Genomic DNA, 24,013 nt, shown 5'->3' on the forward strand with positions numbered 1-24,013 from the left:
TTCTAGGTGAGGCTTTTCTTTCAGGTGAGTGCTCAGCCTTTTTAGGGAACTGCCCAATAAGAGAATAGGAAAAAGGATAGACACATAACAGAAACACAGTGATCATCCTGTAGTGGGCTCTTTACCTCTTAGGTGTCACTTTTGTTTAATGTTTTGGTTAAAACAACAAGACCTTTATTCTTAAAACAGTATTTACTCTATACCTCAATTTTGTCAAGCATTTTGCTCAGGAGGAAGAACTCTTCATTATGTTCCTATGCTATGAACAGATTAAATCCATCTCTTTTTGCTCCCCATGTAATTATCTTATATGCCTCCATGGAAAAACTGGTGTAGTATTTCTCTTCTCCACAAAACCTAGCATTAAGAGTACAGTTTAAAGTGAAATTAGGACTTTGGCTAACCTGGAAATGTAAGGTGTTACATTATGGTTTTGAGAGTCATGTTTTTGGAGAGGAAGTGTATAACGAGTAATGATGCCTAAAAAAACCATGCATCACTCTTTCAAGATAATGGAATTTAACCATGTTAATAATAACTGTAAAATGCATGCAAGCTATTTTGATTCCTATACTTGGTGCAGTAAAGCTTACATAGAAGTGGTCTCTGGACAGAAATTATGCAGAATTAGTGATATAAATATAATGATTTTTTTTAAATTATGTTGGTTTATTTGTATTAAACTACAGTCTAGTTAGTGTTAACCTGCTTTCTGAAGTTGTTTTTCTACTGTAGCATTTTCTTCTCTCCGCTTTTTTCCAGATCTCCCTCAAATCTCAAAGCTCATATTGAATTCAGGTATTAGGGAAAGAACAATATATAATAAGTCACAGCAGATGAAAACTCAATACTAATTTCTTGGTAGGTAACCTCTGTGTGAAGGATGGCACCGGCAACTTACCAAAATTGTAAGGACTACATCTAACTTGTGATAAAGAAACTGTGCACAATAGCATTTATTGTACCTTCCTTATTAGAGGAACAGTTGTTGCTTGTTTTAGTCTCACTAGCAACAGAAGTATGAAATTTAGCTTTGCCCATGACTGAATCCTTGTGTTCCATGTCTAGCCAACCTTTTTTCAAATAGATTTGAAGAGAAATCCCAGGGAATTGTCAACATCAGTTACAGTCATGCAGTCTGATCCTATAATTGGATGCCACTTTGTTCCTTTCTGTAAAACTTCGGAGGATTGCTCAGATCCACAAACTCAGGCAGACAAATTGGTGTTAGAGAAGCATTACTGTACTGACTTATTAGGACCAAATTCTTGTCTTAAGTGCTTTTTTTTGGTTGGTTTTTTTGTTTGTTTGTTCTGTTTCAGAAAGCATTCTAGTATAAGAAAAGCATGTTGAGTTAGGGACATATTGTACTTCTTTTTCTCTTTCAAAAGTTGATTCCTCTATGAATGCAGGAATCAGGCTTATAGTAATTATCTCTTACAGTTACTCAGCATGCCTAGAAGATCCAAATGCCATATATTACCTTTTTACTAGTTCATGAACATGTAACTGTAAACTCAATTATTTTGGGAGTATTTTTGGACAGGAAAATAGGCTTGTTTCCTTTTTATTGTTGTCTGTCATAGCATTTGTTACTAAAGATTCTCCTTTTATTTTGATTACTGTTGCCAGTTTTTTTAGCATCAACTACAGCTTGTTGAGTACTGAACATAGAGAGGACTTGAGTTTTGCTTTCTTTTTGTACTTAGATCATCATTTGCCACAATTTGAAGAAAATCCACCAGGCAGAAATGACTAGTGCCTGGGTTCCCTTTATTAGAATTAGTGTTTTAATTACAGGATTGTCAGACTTGTTAAGCAAATACAGGTGCTATAGCTGACAGACCATATGCCTACGGTTATAATGCACTTTATTCATGTATAGTCTCAGCCTGGTTACATTGTATTACCAATACAGCCCTACCCGATGCTAAATCAGGGGGTTCAGAGTTGTATAAAGAAGTCTGAAAATTCACCAGTGCTTAGAACTAGGAGCTTTCAGAGGCCAAAATTAAGACTGAAGTCCCATCTCTGCGTGTTGTGTAAGAGGCAATCATTTTCCTAGGCTTTAGGTAGTTTGTGACTGAACCATATTTACTCAGAGTGCAAGAAAATTTTAAAAAGAGGAAACTGAAGCATTAAATAAAGAAAAATAATGAGTTTATAAAGGCACTAATGAACTGGTAGGTTCCCATTTCATATCTACTCACACTTTGTATCATTTCTTCATAAATGACTAGGAGGAGAGTGCAGGATATCCCTAAGAAAGGTGGTTCACCACTTGCATTTATTTCAGCAGAGCTCTGAACACGGCAATTGATAGGCAAAAGCTGAGTTCACAAGTTATGGTTCTCAATATGCAAAGCACACTGGGGGTGAGTACCTAAACTGAATAAAAATCAGCAAAAACTGTAGCTGAAACACAAATCATATGCTAATAATCTGGCTTTGGTTTTGATGTGGCATATATAATTAGCATAGCAGCATGCAAGGCAATCTCTTATTAATATAGGTTGTTAGCAGAATAGTGGCGGGGCTTTGTTTGTTTATTTTTTTAAAATCACTTTCACCAGTCGGAAATGGTAGAGGGAGATAGAAGGATTGGCTAATGAACAAAGCACCTCTTTTCAGGTGCATTGTTACAGCCATGCTCTTGGAGAGGATGCACTGGTTTTTGGAAGAGCCGGGAGTAGAGGACGGTCAGCACCTGTGGGCGAGCAGGGACTCGCCTGCTTCCAGATTTTTATTGCAAAGAACTTGGAGCGGGGGCCGCGGGGAGCTTCTGGCTCCTGACTGCGGCCAAACTGCGCTCAGTGGTACGCGTGTAGGGGGGTTATTTGAGCAGGGAAACAAGGAATGCCGCGGGCTGGGAAGGGAACTGTATTTCCCTCAAAAAAGAGGAAAGAGGGGTGTGAAGACAGCCCCGGCTGCCCGAGGGAAGGCGCTTTCCCTTTCCGCCGTCGCTCCCGGGCCCGCCGCTCCCGGCCAGCCAGGCCCCCGCCAGGTGGCGCCATTGCGCCGCAGGGGGCGCGGGAGCGGCTCCGGGGCCGGACGGGCGGCGCTGCCGGGGCTCCGGGGCCGGGATGTTCTCCTGCCTGCGCAAGGCATGGGAAATGCCGGGGCTCCGGGGCCGGGATGTTCTCCTGCCTGCGCAAGGCATGGGAAATGCCGGGGCTCCGGGGCCGGGATGTTCTCCTGCCTGCGCAAGGCATGGGAAATGCCGGGGCTCCGGGGCCGGGATGTTCTCCTGCCTGCGCAAGGCATGGGAAATGCCGGGGCTCCGGGGCCGGGATGTTCTCCTGCCTGCGGAAGGCATGGGAAATGCCGGGGCTCCGGGGCCGGGATGTTCTCCTGCCTGCGGAAGGCATGGGAAATGCCGGGGCTCCGGGACAGGGGTGTTCTCCTGCCTGCGCAAGGCATGGGAAATGCCGGGGCTCCGGGGCCGGGATGTTCTCCTGCCTGCGGAAGGCATGGAAAATGCCGGGGCTCCGGGACAGGGGTGTTCTCCTGCCTGCGCAAGGCATGGGAAATGCCGGGGCTCCGGGGCCGGGATGTTCTCCTGCCTGCGCAAGGCATGGGAAATGCCGCGGCTGCGGGGCCGGGATGTTCTCCTGCCTGCGGAAGGCATGGAAAATGCCGCGGCTGCGGGGCCGGGATGTTCTCCTGCCTGCGGAAGGCATGGAAAATGCCGCGGCTGCGGGGCCGGGATGTTCTCCTGCCTGCGGAAGGCATGGAAAATGCCGCGGCTGCGGGGCCGGGATGTTCTCCTGCCTGCGGAAGGCATGGAAAATGCCGCGGCTGCGGGGCTTTGGCAGCCGGCTGGAAGCAGCTGCCTGAACGACGAGTAATGGGGACCACCCGACGCGTACCGCTGCTGTGAGCAAAGCGCTGAGGTCGCTGTCGGGGGCTGCAGGTCTGCCTCCGCGGGGAACCGGGACTGGCTTATAGGCTTTTGGGGCAGGGAGGGGAAGAAAAAACCTTCAGGGCTGTAAGTGCAGAGCGAAAACGCAATAAAATCTATTACCACCGTCTTTTCCCCTTGTGAAGCTGCCATCAGCGTTGCTCAGCTGCCGGTCTGCGGCTTCGAGTGTTCGAGTTTGGATATCTGTTGCTGATGGCTCACGACGTCTTTATCAAGCTCCATAGAATTGTTTCTCCATGAGGCTTTTGAACAAAAGTTTGGCTGGTAAAGAAGTGACACAAAGTTGAGAAGAGACTACAGGCTCTGTCCCCAAAAAGTCAGGAGCCAGTAGGGGGGTTTCAGATATTTAACCTGTGAAGCGCAACTGCTGGTGCAAATTTTCCTTCGGGGATGCATTTGTAAAGCATTTGGTGAACACTGCCAGCATGCCAGGAAAACTGTGGCTCAGAGAAAGTTTTTATCAGAAGCAACTTTATCAGTATCTTTTATTTGAAGGACACAAGTATAAATCTTAGTACATCTTTCCATGTGGATTTTGACACAGCTAAACCAAGACAAGATTGCATTTGAAAACTTTTTTAAATGTGGAAAAAGTTAATACATTAAGCTTTTTTATTATTTTATGCTGTTTGTCTACTTCTTGGATTTGACTAATATCTATACCATCCTCACAGTGGTTTTAGATTGGACATCCAAGGGATTGATATTTTTGCCAATTACAGGTTAGTTCCTTGTCAATTTAATTATACCTGAATAGATGCATACGAAACTTAATACTCAGTTTGGTCAAGGTTTTCTTGCCAGTTGGGCACATAACATGTTTCTGGTTGTGTAAGACGTTTTAACTGATATAATCTTGTTCTGTGAATTTTGCAAGGTAAGCAAAAGACTGAGAAGTCTCAACTGGCTTGTAACAGCAGCTGAGCTCTACTCTGGAGAGATAAGCTTTACTATTTACATTTTGTTCTGGGAGGATTCTGGGGAAATGTGTTTTTAAAGCACTGTTCTTAACATCACTTCGATGTTGAGTTGGAAAGCTTCACAAGTACATCCAAAGCTTGTCTCTGCTGTGGCCTACTGTGCTTTTGAATGCCTCATTTAGCATCTTTTGAGTTATTCAGAATTAATGGGAGCAATTCTTCACCTAATGTGTTCACATCAAGAACAGATTTGGTGATAGAAAATGTTCTTTGATGTTCATGTTCTTGTCACGGTGTTATTACCTAGGTAAAACAGTCTTCCAGCTAAAACATGGTATAGCAGAGTTAATTTCTTAAAGCTTGCCCTTAAAGACAGTGACCACTGTAAAACACATCAGACTGGACAGAATGATTTCTGCCAGACAAGATAATTTCCTCTAAGAGTCAACACTCCAGATCTTACAGCCACAAAGTCTCAACAAAGCTGATAAAGAGCTGTTGAATACCTTATCCTGTAACTTCTGACCAATGTAAGATCTACCTGTTATTGCTTAGTAAATAAAAAAGTTAATATTTTATTACACTGAGAGTCTTATTACAAGTGCATATAAAGTTTCTCAGTGTTTCTATCCTTTTAGCAGAAATTTTTCACCTGTATATCATAGTTTCATGCCGAATTGAACGGCTGTATGGGCCACATACCTCTCATCTTCCATTTAGGCTATAAATGCTCTAAAGAAGTCTAAGTTAAAAGCCTGAGAGGTAAAGGTGGAATGCATATAGGGATATCAAGCATGGCAATGCATACCTTGTTAGTAAAGGTATTTACTTAAAAAGGCTAGGTGGATTACAAGTTGTCCTGTAGCAAAGCTAAAGCAAGCAGAGGTGTTTGGACTGTATTGTGAAGTCCATACCAGTGCTCCTACAGAGGCAGTAATGAACATTTTGCTCTCTATCCCCAGCCATTCCACTAGCTCAGGCACCAGAAACCAGCATGCTGTTCCAAATACTATTTTATAGTATTCTTGAGTTTAAGGCTCACAAGCAGGTGGTGGTCAGGGTTAACCAGATGGGTGATTTCTGTACAGTTTCTGATCGGGCAAGCACAGTCTTTAGGAAACTGTAGCTTCAAGAGTGTTAAAATGAAGTATACTCAAGTGGTGAGCATTTCCCTCCCTGGATGGAGTTTATGAATAACTTTTGTTAGTTCCTGTCTTGTGCCAGTTATTGGCCAAGAAACAACAAAGAGTAAGGGGTGTGTGTCTGTGGACTCCTGAATTTCTTGGATAGGTGAAGGATTAAGAGGAATTATTAGCCACTAGACTTTAGTGGATGAAGGATTCTGACCACACAGGGGGGTGTCTCTACTTCTTCCTGCCAAGTTCCATGCGTGCCACACTATCATCTGCTAGACTGCAGGTTCAGCTTACTCTCTTCTGCCTATGCTTTCCATAGAGGGCAATACCTGGATGACCTTCATACTCTGTGATATATTTTTTTAATATCTCCTGTGCAATTTTATTTATTAAATGTATTGTCTCTGTGAGCCTACGCAGATAAGTCTTACTCTTGGAGGAGGAAGAAATGGATTTGCCATCATTCCTTTCATCCAGTTCTGATTTGTCAGTCTTGCAGATGGTCTAAATAATGGCTTTTTTAAAACTAGTGAGCATGTGCTCATGCCTTACTTGAAGCATGCTGATGTTGTTGCCTAATAGGGTTCAAGAAGGACAATGTTTCCTCTTGTAGAATTTGAGCATTACACTCAAGAGATCACTTCTTTTACTTGTTTTATCCTAACCATATACACTTTAATTGAATTGAGTAATTTTTTTTCTAGGGCATCTGGAGAGAAATCTAATGGTTCATAGAAAAAGCTAACGGCCATGCCAGGAACATACACTATTACAAAACAGAGTTAATAGTGTAAATAGCAAATATTGTCATTATAGTATATATTTTCAGTAAACATATTGAAATGGGAGCACACAAGTATATAGAAAGCATAGCTGTATAAGTTTCTCCTGCAACAGTTTTAAGTAGCTAATGATTTTTTTTTTCTGCCAGGGTTTTCCTTATCACCCTGGGTAAGGTGGTGGTTATTTAAAATTCCTTGGACTTTCATGCTGGGCCACACCTTGTGTATGTGCAATCATCTCTGTTCTGCTTGTTCGCATTTAACATTTCCAGTGCAAAGCTTTTGACTGAGCTGTTCTTTTCTAAGTCACAAGCGTGGTTTTGGAAAGAAAACAGATTTTCTGTATAGTTTGTACCACCATGGGCTTCTGGTGTCTCTCCTATTGCTGTGTGAATTGCTAATGAGCTGAGCCTTACTGTCTTAGATCTACTAGAAGAAGAAAGTGCAACGAAATAATTTACTTTGCTAACTGGAATTACTCTCTATTGAAATGCAATGGATGACACAAGAATTCCATCTCTTTAGATTTAAAAAAAGTGTACATGATATGACTGCAATGAGGTCATAACTTGATAGAAAAGAAGGTCTGAAACTGTAAAAATCAGGCTTAGCAGCTGAATGTGATAAAAAAACTATCAGTGGGATAGGAGGCATATTTCATCTCTGTGGAATACTTTCCTCAAGTTTCTTTATCAGTAGTTAATTAGGCATTGAAGACTGCTAGGCTTAACCAGCATAAAATAAACCTTGGCTACTCCTTCATTTCTTGTCCTCTGCAGATTGAGGCTTTGGTAGCTATCAGAGTACAGGTGCATGTGGTGAGTCTGGACCAACCACTGCAGAAAAATTTGTTCAGTTCCATATATACCTGTGGCAAAGGCCTGTGCCTATGAGATCTGCCTACTGTTTTTATTGTCTTTATTGTGGTATTGCACATTCTACTTTGGATAGAAAAAGTCATTTTAAGCATTGGCTAAAATTTTGATTTCAAGTCTATGCAGGTTTTTAAGATAATGAATGCGATGGTCTAAATCTAAATTGTTGAACTCAAAGCAAATTATAAAAGCTTGAACCAAAATTTCTCATTTTCCTGTTATTTGTTAGAGACAGTAAAGAGAAATTATGGAAATGATTCTTAGTGTATTGTGCTCAGTTTTGTTATGCCGAGTTAGCAGGATGGGAAAAATAACTCTGCTTTTGCAGCCTTATTGATGCAAGTCGGAAATTTGATCGGCATGAGCAGGAAAGAAAAAGTAACTTTATATGAAGGAGTGATCCCAATTGCTGGTTAAGGTCTGCCCTCATTCCTGTTAGCCTGTATGTAAAAAGACAGCTAGTAAACAGGTTTTTTTATTTTTTTTCTTGTTTTTTAGTAGAAGAGTTGATCATCTCTAATGTTCTTTCTTCAGGTTTTAGACCATAGGCTTGCTTGTTCCTCCTCAAACAGCAGTACCCCAAATAAGCAGTCTTCTGCTGTTTATAATGTCTGAAATTTATTAATGAATCATCCTTGAATTTTCCTTGAAATAGTTAAGTATATTTTAGAAAGTTTAAGGTTTTTTGTGCTGGGATTGAATTCTTCAAGGCAATTTCAGTACATATGTTTTATAGACATATTTAATGAAAAAAAACCATAATTTTTTTTACTAATTTGAGTTTCCCTTAAAAAAAAAAAAAGTGGATATATTTGCAGTTGGAATTTAATATAAAACATTTCTTATGTCTTCTATGGTATTTGCAAGCTGAAAACATGGGTTTTCTAACCCTGTAGTTCTGCTGTTACATTAAAACGATGCAAGCATGGTATAGTTGCTACTGTAAAACCATTGTCTGACGTGTATTTTAAAATAATTGTCCTATTAGGAGCAGAACTAAATGCAACTATGCAGCTGTAGGAAACAATGGTTGTTCTACCTTGTAATTGTACACTACAATCAATAAACAGGATGCCACAAAGTTCAAGCTTCAGGATTAGAACACCACACAGAATAAGAAAACATTAGTAAATGCTTTCTGGCTAAGCTTATTAAAACTGCCAAGGTTGGTGTGACTTGTAGTGCCAACACACTTTTGCATCAGGTTATCCAAACCTCCTATGGGCAAGTCTGAGAAATGTTACTTGAAGGAAATTTCCAAGACTGTTCTCCTTTCCTGATTAAAGCAGTTTGCTTTGAAATCAACAGATTTATAGAGTGTGCCTCTGAGAGAAGTAGCTGGCCTGTAAATTAAATCTCCAATTGCTTTTTCAATAAAGTTGTTTTGAGGTTGTTTCTGTGGTGTCGTGCTGAGAGAGTCTGACACCATCATGCTTGGATAAGTGCAAGAGTCAGTCAAGCTTGACCAGAAGGAGCTGCGTAGTAAACTAACTGGAGTTCCAAATTATCAGGCTATCATGAGTAATGTGTGGTTACAAATGATTCAAAAATTCTCTTTCAACCTCTGAAATTTTTAAAACTTGAAAAGAAGCTCCTTATGTGAACACATCTGTAACAAACATAAGGAAAAATTCAACAGAAAATTTATTTCCATACTTTTTAGTTAGAGTTTAAGCTTTTACAATGTTTATAGTAAAAGAGAACTGAAAATGTAAATGAAAGAGGAAGATGAGGTAGAGCTAGTGAAGAAGGACAGAGGGGAGAAATGAGTTAAAGTTCAGTAAAAACTGTAAGATAGTCCTTGAGAATGCACTGAAAAATTAAGTAGAAATGGGCAGGGTGCATGGAGGATGACTTGTAGCTGTGCATTCAAAAAAATTGTGGAGTTAGTATGAGGGAAACTGAGTGACATCCTCTTACCTGAAGCTACAAGTGACTAATAACAGATCTATTTTCCTCTGTTCTCTGCCAACTGGAACACCAGTTCTCCCTCCAGACACTTGCATGTAGTTTCCTCTGCTGAGAGGAAACAGGGAACTACTTACTTGAATGACAGCTTTCTTAAGGGCATTTGCCAGTATGACACTTGTTTGATCTATTGAGTCTCTATTTGGACATGTCTGAAGTATAAAAAAAAGCAAGCATACCTATTTTACTTTCTCTTATGGGGGGAAAAAAGTAAAGACAGACTAAAGATCTATTCAGTCCTGCTTTTCTCTCAGAATTGCAAACCTAGGTGTTTGTACCCACATGGGAAGCATGCCCCATCATTGCAAATCCCACATATAATTCATTGACATGTTGGAAAATAAGCGGGATGTCATCTGCAAAACTAATGTTTCTGGTATGAGTTTGACCAGTTGTGCAGAGCACTGGAACTGCAGAAAGCTTGTGCTGTGCAGGAAGCTGGCACTTACTCTGCTGTGCAGCACAATTGGAAATCTCCCAGGTTTGGTGTGCTAGGAGTGATAGGGCAAGTCACTGAACTAGAGAGCCTTGTGGGGCAAGGCCGCCTTGCCCCAAAATAAGCCAGTGTTTCTGCACTAGCACTGTTTAGATGTTACATTGTTTGGTATGTTTGCTTAATTAGACCATATAAATATAATTGCAGATATTTTTCAGTATTCATTCTGTAGCCTAGTTCTCATTCTTGGATGACAGCTGGCTCCTTCTCAGATCAAGGATGTACTGTGCTGCTCTTCTTTCTACTGCTGGAATTAAAAAGGGCTGTTAAAAGGCTTTGCTACCTCAATATTTTAAATTGTAAAAATACTTGTTTAAATGTTTATTACAGACCTACAGAAAGCAGGCTGAATGTGGGGAGAGGGGAACCACTTAGTTACAAATTCAGACTCTGCTTTTGAGGTCAAAGCTTTTTGTATGTGTCTCTAAGTGTAAAAATCCTACCCCTCCTTCTCTGGTTCCTCCTTTATTGGAATAACTTTTATGCTTCTGGAAAAAAATATTCCTGAAAAGCAACTGAGTGGTAGCTTGTGATTCCTTTGAACCCAATTTCAAAACTTTTTTCACAAAGTTTCTGCAGCGTGTTATTCCATCCATTTTACTGGGGAAAACTAGTCTTGCTTCAATTTCACCTAAAAGGGAAGTTACCAGATCCTGGAGGATTGTTTGTAACTGCAGTACTTGAGTAAGCTTTCCAGAGGAGTATAAGGTAAATAGTTAGAGCAGTTACTCTAGTAGTAAAATGAGTACCCTGTAAAGTCTTCGCAATAAATCGAATAGAGTTGTCTCCTCATATTTTATTTACTCTTAATTCCCACAGGAAAAAACCCAACCAAAAAAAAAAAAAACCAACCAAAACCACCCAAACAAAAACCAAGAGAAAAACAGAAGCCTTGTCTCTCCCGGTAAGCACAGTGTGCTTCTCCTGAATCATCTGTGAAGAGAGACTGCCAGAAGGTTGCACTGAGCTCTGCAGTTCCTAGAGTACCAGTGCCACTCAGATTAGAAGGGAGCTGGGGAGCTTGTCTAGTCCAATCTCTGCCTCAAAGCAGGGTCAGGCTGTGAACTCTGAGAAGCTTGCTAAGGTCTTTATCCCATGGGACTTCATAAAGGACTAGAAATTGCACAGCCTCTCTGGAAAACCTACTCCACTGCTTGGCCATCTTCACAATGGAAAAGGCTTTTCTTGGGTTGTCAGAACCTCCCCTGCTTTAAATGAAAACTACCTTTTGACCTCCTGCTGTGTAGGAGGTCTGCAAAGAGCCTCACTCAATTGTTTAAAAACATTCAAATGTCACCAAGCCTAATTCAGTCATTATACTTTGCAGGTATTGGCTGCTACTGGGTGTCCTCCCTACCCCATGGCCATTTTTTTAAATTGTCTGAACAGACACAGTCCTCTCATCCTAATAGGATATTTGCTCTTGTTTACTGACCCTCTTGGTGGCCTGATACTGCAACAAGATGGTTGCTAGAGATGGGCTTTTTTCTTGAGTAAGCCTATTGGGGGGGTAAGACAGGAGGAACTTCCAATTCCTTTTGTACAAAGACTTAGTAATCTCTCTCGTTTCTGTAAGAATGGAGCTGTATGATTCCAGGTCTCCCTCCAATGTTGGGCTTGCCTTAATTTATGTTACCCTGTTTGTTGAATAAAGCCCACTTCAGTTTGAAGTCACTGACTCAGGCCTCAAGTGGGATCTTCCCTGTCTATGAAGAGCCTTTGTGGCTCTGGTCTGAGGGTCGTTTGTGAGAGCAGGATAGATCCAGAGCATGACCTAAAGTTGTGACTGGAAAATTATGAAATGCAATTCAGATGGGAGCTGTCATATCTCTACTGTGTCAGTAGACCTGAAAGAACATAACCAAGTGGGGGAAAGCAGCCACTGAAGACAAACCTAAGGTTTCATCTTCAGTGCTTCTGAGCTCCTTGAGGCTCTTCCTGTCAAAGGTGAGTCATATGGTGACTTTGTGTCTTGAGGGAACAAAAAATCTATGCCCTGGAAGCAAGGTCTCCTGTTTGATAGAGCTGCTCCTGCTGGGATTTCTCAGCTAAGCAGGGTGTTTGTGCTTCAGGGAGAGGCAGGTGCTCTGCCGGTCTGGCATGGTGGTGGGGGCGTGGGGAAGTGCACCCTATCTGAAACTTAACCTGGCTATACACCCTGGGTAGTCAAACAGAAATGCCTTAATGCCTGGTGCTGGGTTTGGAGACTTTTTGGTGTCGATATAACATTCATGTAGTAAGTGCACTGGGGTTTGTGATTGATTTGCATAACGATTGTGTGGGTTTTCTCCTTTCCTCTTGATAAATTATACTGATTGCTTTTGGGCTTATCTAATTACGATTTTTTTTTTCCCTCCTACGTCCCGCTGGTTATTTTTCCCGTTGCTTTTTTTCAAGCCAGCATGCCGTTCCCGGTTTCGCCGGCGCCTTGTTGGGGGGAGACGGGGCGTGAGGAGGCGAATGGTTCGGGGACCCGGAAATGGCGAAAATGGTGTCCCAAGAACTCCTGGATTTGCCCCCTGTGACGAGGTTTAACACCTCGCTCCCGTAACCCCTTCCTTCCCGCCGGTTTCAGGAGGGGGAGCAGGGAAAAGGGGAGGAGCAGAGCGGGCGGGGCGGACGCGCCGCCATCCCGGCAGCGCCCGTGTGGCGCGGGCGGGGGTGCGGGAGCTGCCCGCCAGGCGGCGCTGTAGCCGCCTGCGCCGCTCCGGCGCTGCGCTGCGAGGAGCCCCCGCGTGTCCGCCATATTGGCGCCCGCGCCGCAGCCGCCGCGCGTTGTTCCTCCATCTCCTGCCGGCGCGGCCGCCCGGAGCCCAGCGCGGGAGGGAGGGAAGGAGGGAGGGAAGGGAACGCCGGCGCCGCCGGGCGGGAAGAGGGGCGAGGAGGAGACGGAAACGAGCGGGGCCCGCGTCCCCCCGCGCCCGCCCCCTGCGCCACTCGCCATGGAGAGGAGGCCGGGCGGCCCCTGAGCGAGGAGCGCACGCACGCACGGACCGAGACTTGCCCCCGCCCGGCCCAGCCCGGCCCGGCCGCCATCAGCGGAGAGAAGCCGCCCGGCTCCCGCCTCCGCCGCGACATGGAGGCTGTGAAAGCCTTTAACAGCGAGGTGTGTAACCCCTTCCCGGCGGCCTCCCCTCTTCGGGGCCGGGGAGCGGGCGGGGCCCCGGCGCCTTCCCTGCCCCCTCCTCGCAGCGGGGAGGCTGCGGGAATTGGGGGTCGCGGTGGTGAGGGAGCTCTCCCGCAGGCCGGTCCGGGGCTCCCCTTCCGCGTCGGGCGGGAAAGGGCCGTTGTCGCCGTCCCTGGGAAGCGGGAGGGTGGAGAGGGTAATGGAGACGTCCCCCTCCCCCCAGCTCCTTCCGCCTTGAGGCTGGGGGCGGCTGAAGGGGAAGAATAGATCTGGCGGCGGGCTGGGGGAAGAGGAGGAGAAAGAGGTCTCTTCCTTGCGCCTGGCCTACGGTGGGGCGGGTGATGCCCGGCCAACTTCACGCAGCGGCCGAGGAGGCTGCGCTGGGCGGCAGGGGGGTTCCAGGCTCGCTGGGCACGGGGACTGTGGCCTTCCCCGCCTTCCCTCGTCTCTCCTGGCACCCCCTTCCTCCTGGCGAATTACCTGTGTATCCGAACCCCGCCAGCGCGCACTTCAACACCTCGTGCAGCTAAGCTTTAAATCTCGGGAAGGGAATACAAAGGCGCCGGAGGTTTGTCTCCCTGTTTGAGAGTAGTATATTCGCAGTGGTCAGGATGGAAGCAGACATTCCCTACATGCTGCACAGAGCTCAGATCCTGCACTGAAGCATTGTGAAGAGAGTGGGCTATGGCATCCAAGAACACATACATACGCATAGGCTGAAGTGTGTTCATACGGCACCTGCCTTCTCTTTTGTGCCGAGAGTTAATGTTTATTTTATTGCAGGATGGTTCTTGTGGCGACTCTGCTTTGTTGCTCTCATTGTGAGAGTTTGTGTCATTTATATTTTGAAGTTAATGTACGAGCAAGAAAAACAAGTACATATTTTTCTTACCGAGTCCTACATCTTGCAAAGTGGATTTTAACTTCTGTTGACCTTAGAAAGTATCAGCTCTGGTTACAGTGTATACTTATACGGACTGCTCGCATGCTGAAGCTCCGAGCTGCCCTCTTGCTAGCCCCAGCAGGGATGTAGTACGGTTTTAATGATTTTAAATAATATGGTTTCATTTGACCTGTGGTGGAACAGTATGGCAACCGTGTTGTTGTTTCTACAAGCACGGTAAGATAGGTTTTCAAAATGAGCAGGTACTCTCCGGTAACTCAGGAGCAGTTGTACAGCCCTTACTGATGTACAGTTCTAGGTGTTGCGCTTTATGCGATTTGAATTCTGAAACAGAAGAAAGCACATTGTGGCCACTAGAAGAAAAATAAATACTATAAACTTTTATTCGTATTTCATTATTTGTTTGGTGTATGTACTATATTGTTATGTGGGGAAAAGGAAGAATCTGGTCACAAGAACAGAAGATCTTAAGTTGTTCAGAACGTTTTCTTTCTATTACCTATCAGTAGGAGCAGAAGTCTTCCTCTTCGTGTTGAAAAACAGCTTCTGACTGACTTGCTTAGCACTTAAGTCTGAGACTTAAGGTGGCAGCTGTGCTGGAGAGGAGAGCTTTAGATTATGCCTTGTTTTCTAAATGCTTAAAAAATGGTAGACAGTAGGTTGTTGGGAAAGAAAATGCAGAATATCTGACAGTGTCATTTTGACCAACTTATCTGCTGTGCTATAAATAGACAGTATCTATAATAACCTGTGTTTGTATTTGAATGCTGGGCTACCGTGATGGGAAGGTTCTAAAGATGCCATGACTAAACAAACCCCTGATCCTGGAAGTAAATGGTGCAAGACTTGCTACAGTTAAGGAATCCCAAGTGTCATCACTAGCCACTCTTAACACCTCTGTACCCAGTGCAGAACTTGACTTTAATTTAACTTTCCGTCATTGTCTCAGGTTGAACTTACCTGTCCACACCTTGCAACTTAAACTGTGAAATGATCACTAAATATTTAAATTAGCTAAAGTGTATGAGTCTATACATTGCTGTTCCTAAATGGTTTTGATTAACTTAGAAAATATTGGTACTTCACTTGTAAAATCCTGTTCTTTGTTTATATTATGTTTAAGGTCATGTTAAGCTCCAGAACCAATGTCTGAATTCTGTTTTAGAGTTTTTTGGCTTGAAATAGATGTAAATTAAGTTTAGCAGCAGATGGGACAGACTAAATAGTATTAAAACTTTTACCATACTTTCTTTTATGCAGTTTGCATTCAGTTAATAATTTTACAACAGTTTATATAACTTACTGGTGAAAACCAGATGACGCTGTAGAAAGAACATTCCAATACATTTAAACACTTAAGTCTGCAGGTTGGGTACTTCTGGGGTTGATTTTTTTTTGTTTGGGTGGGTTTTTTTTAAAGGAAGGAGTTGTGTTTGGATTCTGCAGTGAAGCTAAAATAAAGGCAGCTGTCCATCTAGGGAGTATAGCTTACTCCAAAAGTGTATGTGAGCTGAGCAGTATCTTGTATTGTAACTATCCTATATGGCAGTCAGGATTGAAGTACCTAAAATAGGCTCGTCACTAATTTGATTAGAAAGAAGAATTTCAAGTTTATTTGAACAGTAACTACTGGAAATAATGATGGCTATTGCAGAAATCTGTTCAATGTCTAGTGATGATACGTATCATTGTCTGTGCTGTACCTAGTTGTATATATAAAATTAGCCCTAACATTTAAAGTCTTGGGAAAGGTAAATTTAAAGCTGAGAAATAATCAAGCTCCTAAATACAGCATGCTCAGTATTGGTTTCATGACGTTTTCCTAATTGATTAAAACTGCTTGGCAGATGAAAATTGGAATAATATACAACTGACTTAGTATAGTGCTAAGGTAATTTGCAATGTTTTGTAGCACAGAGTTTATCATTTGCTACAGTTGGCACCATGAAGACTTACCGCTGCAGAGTCATTTTCCTCCAGGCCTGAGTTCAGGCCCTGAGTTTTTTCAGTAAAGCACAAAATCAGATTCAAGAACAGGTCTTGACAGAGGAAAATGTCTGAAGTGTTTCAAATTCTCTATATGTTCTGTAAAATGTATTTGGTTAAAGAGGAATTGAAATGGACTAGATGCAAGCATGTGTGTCCTCACAGTTCCAGAGTTCAGATGACAATGATTTAATTGCAGATGTATGTAATTAAAATTCAGTTTTTGTTATATAGTCAGCTCAGTGTTAAAGTCCTGCTGTCATCATCAACTCTAGCAGGCCATTCTCACATTGCTTTCAGTTACTGTACTTGAAGTTGCTTTTGGGTGCTATACTCCACAGTTTTCTTGCAATACTTGTCCTTTTTGCAGTGGCAAGCTAAATTATTTTTCACTTTATAATGTGAAGATTGTGTTCAGAGAAGTGTGGGAAAAGGAGACCAGTGGATGTTTTAATTCTGAAACACATTTAATTATTTTAAAATTTATTTCTATGTTACTATGTAGAATAAATGTAAATAATTTTAAAGCCACATAAATAGTCACAGGATTGTAATTTATTTTAGGGGGAACGGAGATCGCAGATTCATTTTTAAATACAAAAAAAATGTATTTGTATATTTGAAGTTTGCTTTGTGTAGCCGTTATAACGGCATCTGTAAGAATTAAATAATAGAAATCTTGAAAAGAGCATACTCGACTTAGATATATTTTTTTTTAAAAGCTGCAATAGTAATTCACTGATCTGTTTCATTTAAATATAATGTTTCTAATAATTTAATGCTTATCAATATCTCTACTCACATACAGGCATACATCTCTCCTTGTATGAGCTTCATCAAGTCTTGCTGTTCATGGTGTTTACTGATATCTTTGGTTTTGCATTCTTTTTAGAAACAAAGCAAAAATATCTCCTGCTTAAGCTATGCATGCTTTGGTCAAATCATTGAATATTGTTTTCATTTTGAGTTGCTGATACTGGTACTTGCATCTTTGATTTACAGCCATTTAGAAGGTTAGTAAGGGTAAAACCTACTCAGGAGAGTTTGATAGCATATCTGGATTTGGAATTTACACTGAATCCAATGCACAATAGTTGTTGACATCCAGTGCTACAAATTTCAGCTGTATTTGTACTTGTCAGGCAAGGCAGTATATTATGACATTGTAGAGGCAATTGAGAAAAGGACAATTGTATATTTAAAAAAAGGTAAAATAGAATAAGGCAAAGCTAGTCCCTTGGAACTCGGGAACAAGAAAGTCATGTGTTTTTCGTAAATGCCTTGTTCACTTGAGTGTGTCTTGTATGAAAAGCTCAATTCCTCTTGTCTGTACAGTTGGGTGCTGATACTTTCATATACAAGGGAGTTGAATAGAAAACCAAGTGTCATCATGAAGACTTGGAATATCCTACATCTTAAAGTGTTTAAAGATGAGGATGCACATAAAGTGCTGTAAGGTTAAGGCAGTGATTACAGTTTGTTTAAAGTGATGTGGGTTCCTGTGCTTTTTCTCTCGTTACCTAAATATCTTCTACGGTGTGAGAGTCATAATAAAAACTTCTGCAGCATTGCTAGGTTCACCTGTTACTGACAATGAAAATGGTTGTCCTTGCATAGTTCATCATAAAGTACACTGAGCTTTTGGTGTGCATAATGGTTTTAAGAGTCAAGTAAGATTATATATAAAGTGCCTATTGCTACTTTTGGGTTCACTTGTCATTCAGAAATTTGATCAGTGGTAGGGACATAGCAGATGCTGATCATTTACTGATAATGCTGTTGTCTCTATACGTCATTTGCACTTCGTTTTATCTTGGCCACCATTTTCATGACAATTCTTTGGAAGGTGTGTTTTAAGGGTCAGTGAGGAACAGTTCAGTGGTCTGCAATTTCAGAAATGCGACCCTTGGAAATGACCCACATTTTAAATACCAAGCATTGGAGTATGGGTGCATAAAAGTACAGAAGGCTAAACCAAATATTCTATTTCCAACTACTTTATTTAAATAACATATTCTAAGTCAATGGGGTGGCTTTTTTCATGAAAGAATGCCAGTTGATGCTAAAAAAAGCTAAATAGTATGCCTCATGAAGATGCTAAATAGAGATTGATGCTGAATAGCTGGGGAAAGTGGGGGAAAAAGGGATGCTTTTTAAAATGAGCAGCCAGGGCTTTCATGATTGCAAGTAGATAGTAGCAGTTATGTTAAGGAACAGTGAAAAGACACATAAGCTACTCCCTGTCAAGATACTTTTCTTGGATTCTGCTGCATGTTTCATGTTGGCCGAAGCACCTGAAACATCTGCAGGGGTTTTTTTTGACTATGCTGTGACAATGAGAAAACCTGTATCTATTTTTTTCTTCTCTGTCACTATGTTTTACTAGCCATAAAAAAGAATATCTTTTATATCCTCTGCTATTTGAAGGATTCTGCAGCTGTGATAATTTTAAAGCTTTCTTCCTTTTGTTTATTTGATATCCCATTTACAGTCTGATACTTCTAAATTTTATTGTAGCAAATTGGGATGCAAGCTTCTGGTTTACTTTTGTCTTTTGTCAGAAGAAGAAGTGATATGTGCATCTGCATGTTGACATTCATACATCTGAAAAGTTGTTTCTGTTTTTCATTCTTAACCTCTGGGGTGGATGTGAAAAATGTCTTCCATTTTATTTTGCCGTATAATCCTGTAGTGTTTCTCAGAGAAAAAAAACCGTGAATATTTATATGAATTCCCTTAAGATGCAACAAAATATGTAAGAATTTGTTAGTTTCCTGTTTGCTCTCAGGGACATTAGGAGCAGTACCAGTGAAACGTCAGTATTTTACTGTGTTGTTTCCCAGCAAGAGTTGAACTTTGCTGGCTCTCAACTATTTTTTTAAAGAGTATAGGGAAAGGAAGTCCTTTTCTCTTCAAGATACAGTAAATAGTAAGTTGATGTTCACCTGGTTAAATGTCTCCATGTGTGCTGAATAAATATTTGCAGTTTTAATATCACACTTTTAAAGACTGATCTGACCTTAGATTTTCACCAGCCATAGAACCTTGACTTCTGGCCTTGAAAGACATGATCATGCAGGTGTGTGTTAAAGGCCCAAAATGTTAGGGTTTGGTTTTATTTTGGTGCATGTCTTGCTCAAGAACCTCATTTCTTTAGTGAAGGAATATAGGACAAACATTGATAGGTTTTGAGTCTTAGATGCGTAGACTTTCAATTTGTTCTTAAACTGATCTAGATTAGATCCTTGTGAGCCTGGAATGGTTGTGTAGATCTCCAGGTTCTGCAAACACTCTGGAGCTGTAACTGGATAGTTACAAGTATCAATCCTATTTGCTACTCATTTGGAAAGCAGTGAGCCATTTTGCAGTTTAAACAAATACGCTTCTTAACTCTCATAACTTTAGATCCTTTGATTGTCACCTGCTTACCAAGATTATACCTGGGGCCACAATCTTTAACAGAGTACTTGAAATTATCTTAACAAGTCTTACTTGAGTTTGCCACTATTTTAGTCACGCCCCATCCTTGGAAGCATTCCAGGCCAAGTTGAATGGGACTTAGAGCAACCTGGGCTGGTGGAAGGTGTCCTTGCCCATAGGAGGGGGGTTGGAACTAGATGACCTTTAAATTCTCTTCCAACCCAAACCATTCTATGAACAACAGTCTTGTTTTCCTGTGGCAGTTGTAGAAGTAGTGTCTGGTAATCCAGATGGCTTTCTTATGGGAAAAAAAACCATTCAGAACAAAAGTTTTTGATAAGGCAGGTCTTAAAATACTCTGAGATACTTAAATTACTCTCACATTGATCCTTTTTCACTTAGGAAGAAGTCTTCTATTTTCTTGTCTGTAAAATTGGTTCATCATTTTACCTCTGGACAGCCACCAAAATATTCATCCTGAATGGCTCCTTCAGCCTTGGTTAAGAGCCCACACTCGTGGCCTCAGCAACCACTGGTGTAACTCCATTGTGAGGCCTGGGACAGTGGTGCATAATTGGCTGTTCATATGTGCATCCAGATTTCAGTGAGCTTGGCTTTGAATGAAAAAAGTTCAAAACAATATTGGTCCTGGTTCCTGTTTCTGAACTTTTTGTAAGTTGCATGTGTATTTCTATTCTTCCATTTCTTCACTTCTTTGGATCTATTTTTCTGCAGTATTTCTCCAGGAGCACTGACAACAGCAGTAGTCAGGTAGGTAATTTTATTAACTTTATTCAGGAGCTGCTTCTACACTTCAGGGTACATGTTCTTTAAGGCAAAAACACAATGTCCAGCTACTTCTGTACGAGTACTCATTTTTACCTGTTCTTGCCATATGATCAGGAGGAGACATTTTTATAAACAGACTTTAAAATGAGTTGCAAACATTTGGAAGAAGTAAGAAGAAATGAGTGCACTGTCACCGTGACCCTCTCTCCATCAGATTTATCCCTACCAGAAATGCGTATTTCTTGTAGTAGCCCGCTGCTTCTGCTGTTAGGCATTTGGCAAGTGAGCTGGCATTTCTAGAAAAGTGACCACTACGGATATGCAACAACTGACCATTTTCTTTCCACTTATTTTTGCAAGAGTTTGCCTACATAGCTGGTTTTACTGGGCAAGGTTTTTGTTTGCATGAGGTTGTTCTTTTCTCCTGTCTTTGGTTATATGAGTGGGTGGCTGATAATTTGACATCCAGAAATATAATGTGCGTGTTTCATTTACTAAACTACATGTGTGGAAGGTGAGGCTTGGCACCTTTGTTAATGTGTTTGCTGTTGATGGTTTTGAGGGTTGGCAGAGAGTGTTCTGGTTCCCATTTAAAATGAAGGCACGAAAGAAGAAGTGCCCCAGAGAGGAGTGGCAGAGCTGAAAAGAGGAGTGGTTTGTGTGGATAGTGGCTGAGCAGTAAAACAGTGGAGGGTAACAACACCTGAGAGGTTGAAGCCACCTATTTTGGTAGCCTTGAGCTTGTTTATTATAAGATACTGTTTATAACATTGGTTTTGAAAGATTGAAGGAAATTGTGCTTTATAAAAAATTATAACAGCTGACCAAGGTGTACTGCCGTTATGCAAGGAAGTGAATAGCTATCTTACATATTTGAATTGGAATTTATTATTGAAATAGCGTGCATTTTTGGGAAAGGTAATTTAGAATATCTGTCATTTTGTGCGGTTCAGTCTAGGGTTCAGTGTTTCCAAGTAATTAGTTTAGAGTTGAGTGGTAAGGGTTCCTTACTTTTTTTTTGTTCTCCATCTTCAGCATTTATTAGTTACTTTCAAAAACTTACGTAGAATTAATTATGTGCATTCTTTGCTTTCCACCACTGTTATTCTATAGTTTGTCTTTTCTCTCTAAAGTGCAAAATACTGTAAATTGCTCTCACTGTAAAATGGTTGGTTTAAAAATGTTGGCCATGTGGCAGGACTTTATGGAGCTCTCAGTGTATAATATAGAAATTAGTACGATAGATAAAAATGCAATTCTAATATTTTGCTACTGATGTGATTGCAGTTTTAGAAAGAGAAATAACCATACTTAAAATGTTTCTGGCTTTTTCAGAGGGTAAGTCCAAAGAGCTTAGAATAAATTAACCAGATTGTTGGAAGCCAGTGGAAAGACCTGATCAAATCAAAGTCTTTCAGAATACCAAATCTCCTGCACATATTAATAAAACAAAGATGGTTCGCATGAAAAGGAATAGCTTCAGGTAACGTGATCTTCGTAACTTGGTTAACAGATATGCAGTAGTAACCACTTGCTTCTTAATTTTCACAAGAGTGGAGTGGAGCACTTAAGCATTTAACAGGAAATGAGACCATTTATATGACAAATATATTGGTTGGAGAAATTCAATCCAATACAAACTGTGATTATTTTTTTTTTTTAATTTTAAATCAGTAAGTTTCATTGTGAATGCAGGGGTTTTAAACTACATCCAGAGAGATATTTTGAAATCAACACAACAAGACAGTTCTTGTCATGAGCTCTAAAAACAGTTGGCAGAGAAAATGTGAGAGTCTGATTTTCAAAATGTTTAAGATCTGTTCCTATATTTCATATCTCAGAATTGGAGAGGTGTGATTGTAGTTCGACTTCTCTAAGGCTTTTAACTCCGTGTTGTGCCGCACTTTACCAAACTAGTGCGTTGGAACAAGGTCAGAGGGTACTTCGCCAGTGTGGGCAGCCCCCAAGCTCACGTCTGGAAATCTGTGGAGACTGACATTGGGACAGAAGCTGATCAGTTTTCCTCTTGGTGATCTAGAATTATCTATATAATAATGATAAAATGTTAATGATGGAAATTAGCCATATGGCAAGAAAGATGAGAAAATTGCATGAAGTGAAATGCTCCTGTTATTTTCCTTGTTTTCATGTGTGGTACTCTTTTATCTTGTTCAATCCTTCCTTTCTCTTATTGGGAGTTCAGGCATTGGTAAAGTGCTCACTCTTACCTACCTATTTCATTTGGTCCATTTAGGTCTTTCTAAGCTTTTTGTTCCCATGCAGTAAACACCCCAAGTTACTATGAAGAGAAAAAGGGGAATTGTATTTTATGACTTATAAAAGGCTAAGAGCAAGTGGAGTATGTTCTAGACACTACTGGAAGTAAGCATTTGTTTTGCAGTTGTTTGGAGTTCAGGAGACTGGAGTCAAATCCAGGTGGTTTCTTTAAATTCCAGTTTTATGTTCATATTTGTACAAAGCAGACTGTACCAAGAGAACTTAGAAGCTCTCTTTGAAAGGAGTAATGGTGGGGGTTTAAAGAAAATTGTAAATGGGCTGGTGGCTTAAATATATGAAAACTAAAATGGAATTTTGTCATTCCATCTCAAATTGTTTGGGTTCAGTAAACTTGAAAGTCATAATTGTGTTTCCTTAAGCCTAGAGAGGTAAGAGAAGCAGTACACAAATGCAGTGGTGGTAACACCTGACTTCTGGTGGGCTGGTATGTGATGGGCTGGAGGGACTGCCGTATTACCTTTGCATCTTACTTCACTTAGTTGCTTGTACAGCAGTTGGCATGAATATTTAAATGTCCTTTTTAAACATAAACAGGGTTGTATAATACAGCTTATGTGTAGGGAGGGGCTGAATTTTTCAGGTGAGTGTCCTTGGTTGCTTTTAAATTTTTTTTGAAGGAATATGCACTTAGATATCACGAAAATTGACTACTATTTTAAATTAGTTAATTAAAACCACGTGTCATGGACTTTGTTTTTGAAAACGGTTGTTTTGAGGTAGTTGTTGTTTTGAAGCCCTCTCATTCTATACTTTTTTAATGTTGGATTTTGGCAACTCATCTTGGTTGATTACTGGAAGAATATAATTTTTTTTTTTTTTTCCTCCAAACTGAAATACCTTATGCTGAAAGGAGCATCTGTCATTCTGGTCATTCTGCATGCACATCTGTGGTGTATATTTTAACCTAATTTTATGTGCAGCTCAGAGAGTAACAAAGTGCTGACAGGGTTTAAATAACAGTTCTCATAGGTAGGTCCTACCCAGCATCAAGTTAAAATCCTACTCAATGAGAGATGAGGGCATGCAATTTGAGCAACTTTTCCAAGAAATTAAATTTCTGGAGAGTGTGTAAAATGTACCTAATAGAAATTTGTTGATAAGTGTCCTTAGCTTTAAAGCAATAAATGACAGTGCTCTTTTCTTGTTCTTTACAGTGTGGTGTTATTAATATTTGGTAAGCAATTCAGTGACTACTTCTGTATAAACAATTGGATTTGATTTATTTTAATGCCATTGAAATATGAAAGAAGTTAACCTAATTTATTAAAATAGTATGTGTTTGGCTGACTTCTAAATATTTATTTTGGGGTTTTTTTGTATTGAAATTGTAGATACTTGTTAGTATATATGATGTCTGGTCAGTGTCATGTCATTATTTGATGTCTTTTTA

General features: G+C 40.9%; 1 protein-coding gene across 3 annotated transcripts in view; it reads left to right on the top strand.

The window, feature by feature from the left end:
• Positions 1–12,815: 12,815 nt before the first annotated feature.
• The window catches only part of SCAF8 (SR-related CTD associated factor 8), a 153,815-nt gene continuing 142,617 nt past the window's right edge, over positions 12,816–24,013 (top strand). For all 3 annotated transcript variants that reach the window (XM_048297285.1, XM_048297284.1, XM_048297283.1), the window contains exon 1: positions 12,816–13,205. In XM_048297285.1, the coding sequence (XP_048153242.1) occupies positions 13,176–13,205 (30 nt within the window). In that variant the 5' untranslated portion in view covers positions 12,816–13,175. The remainder of the gene's footprint in view (positions 13,206–24,013) is intronic.

The sequence above is a fragment of the Corvus hawaiiensis genome, chromosome 3 (genome assembly GCF_020740725.1).
Source record: "Corvus hawaiiensis isolate bCorHaw1 chromosome 3, bCorHaw1.pri.cur, whole genome shotgun sequence".
In the NCBI taxonomy this organism is placed as follows: domain Eukaryota; kingdom Metazoa; phylum Chordata; class Aves; order Passeriformes; family Corvidae; genus Corvus; species Corvus hawaiiensis.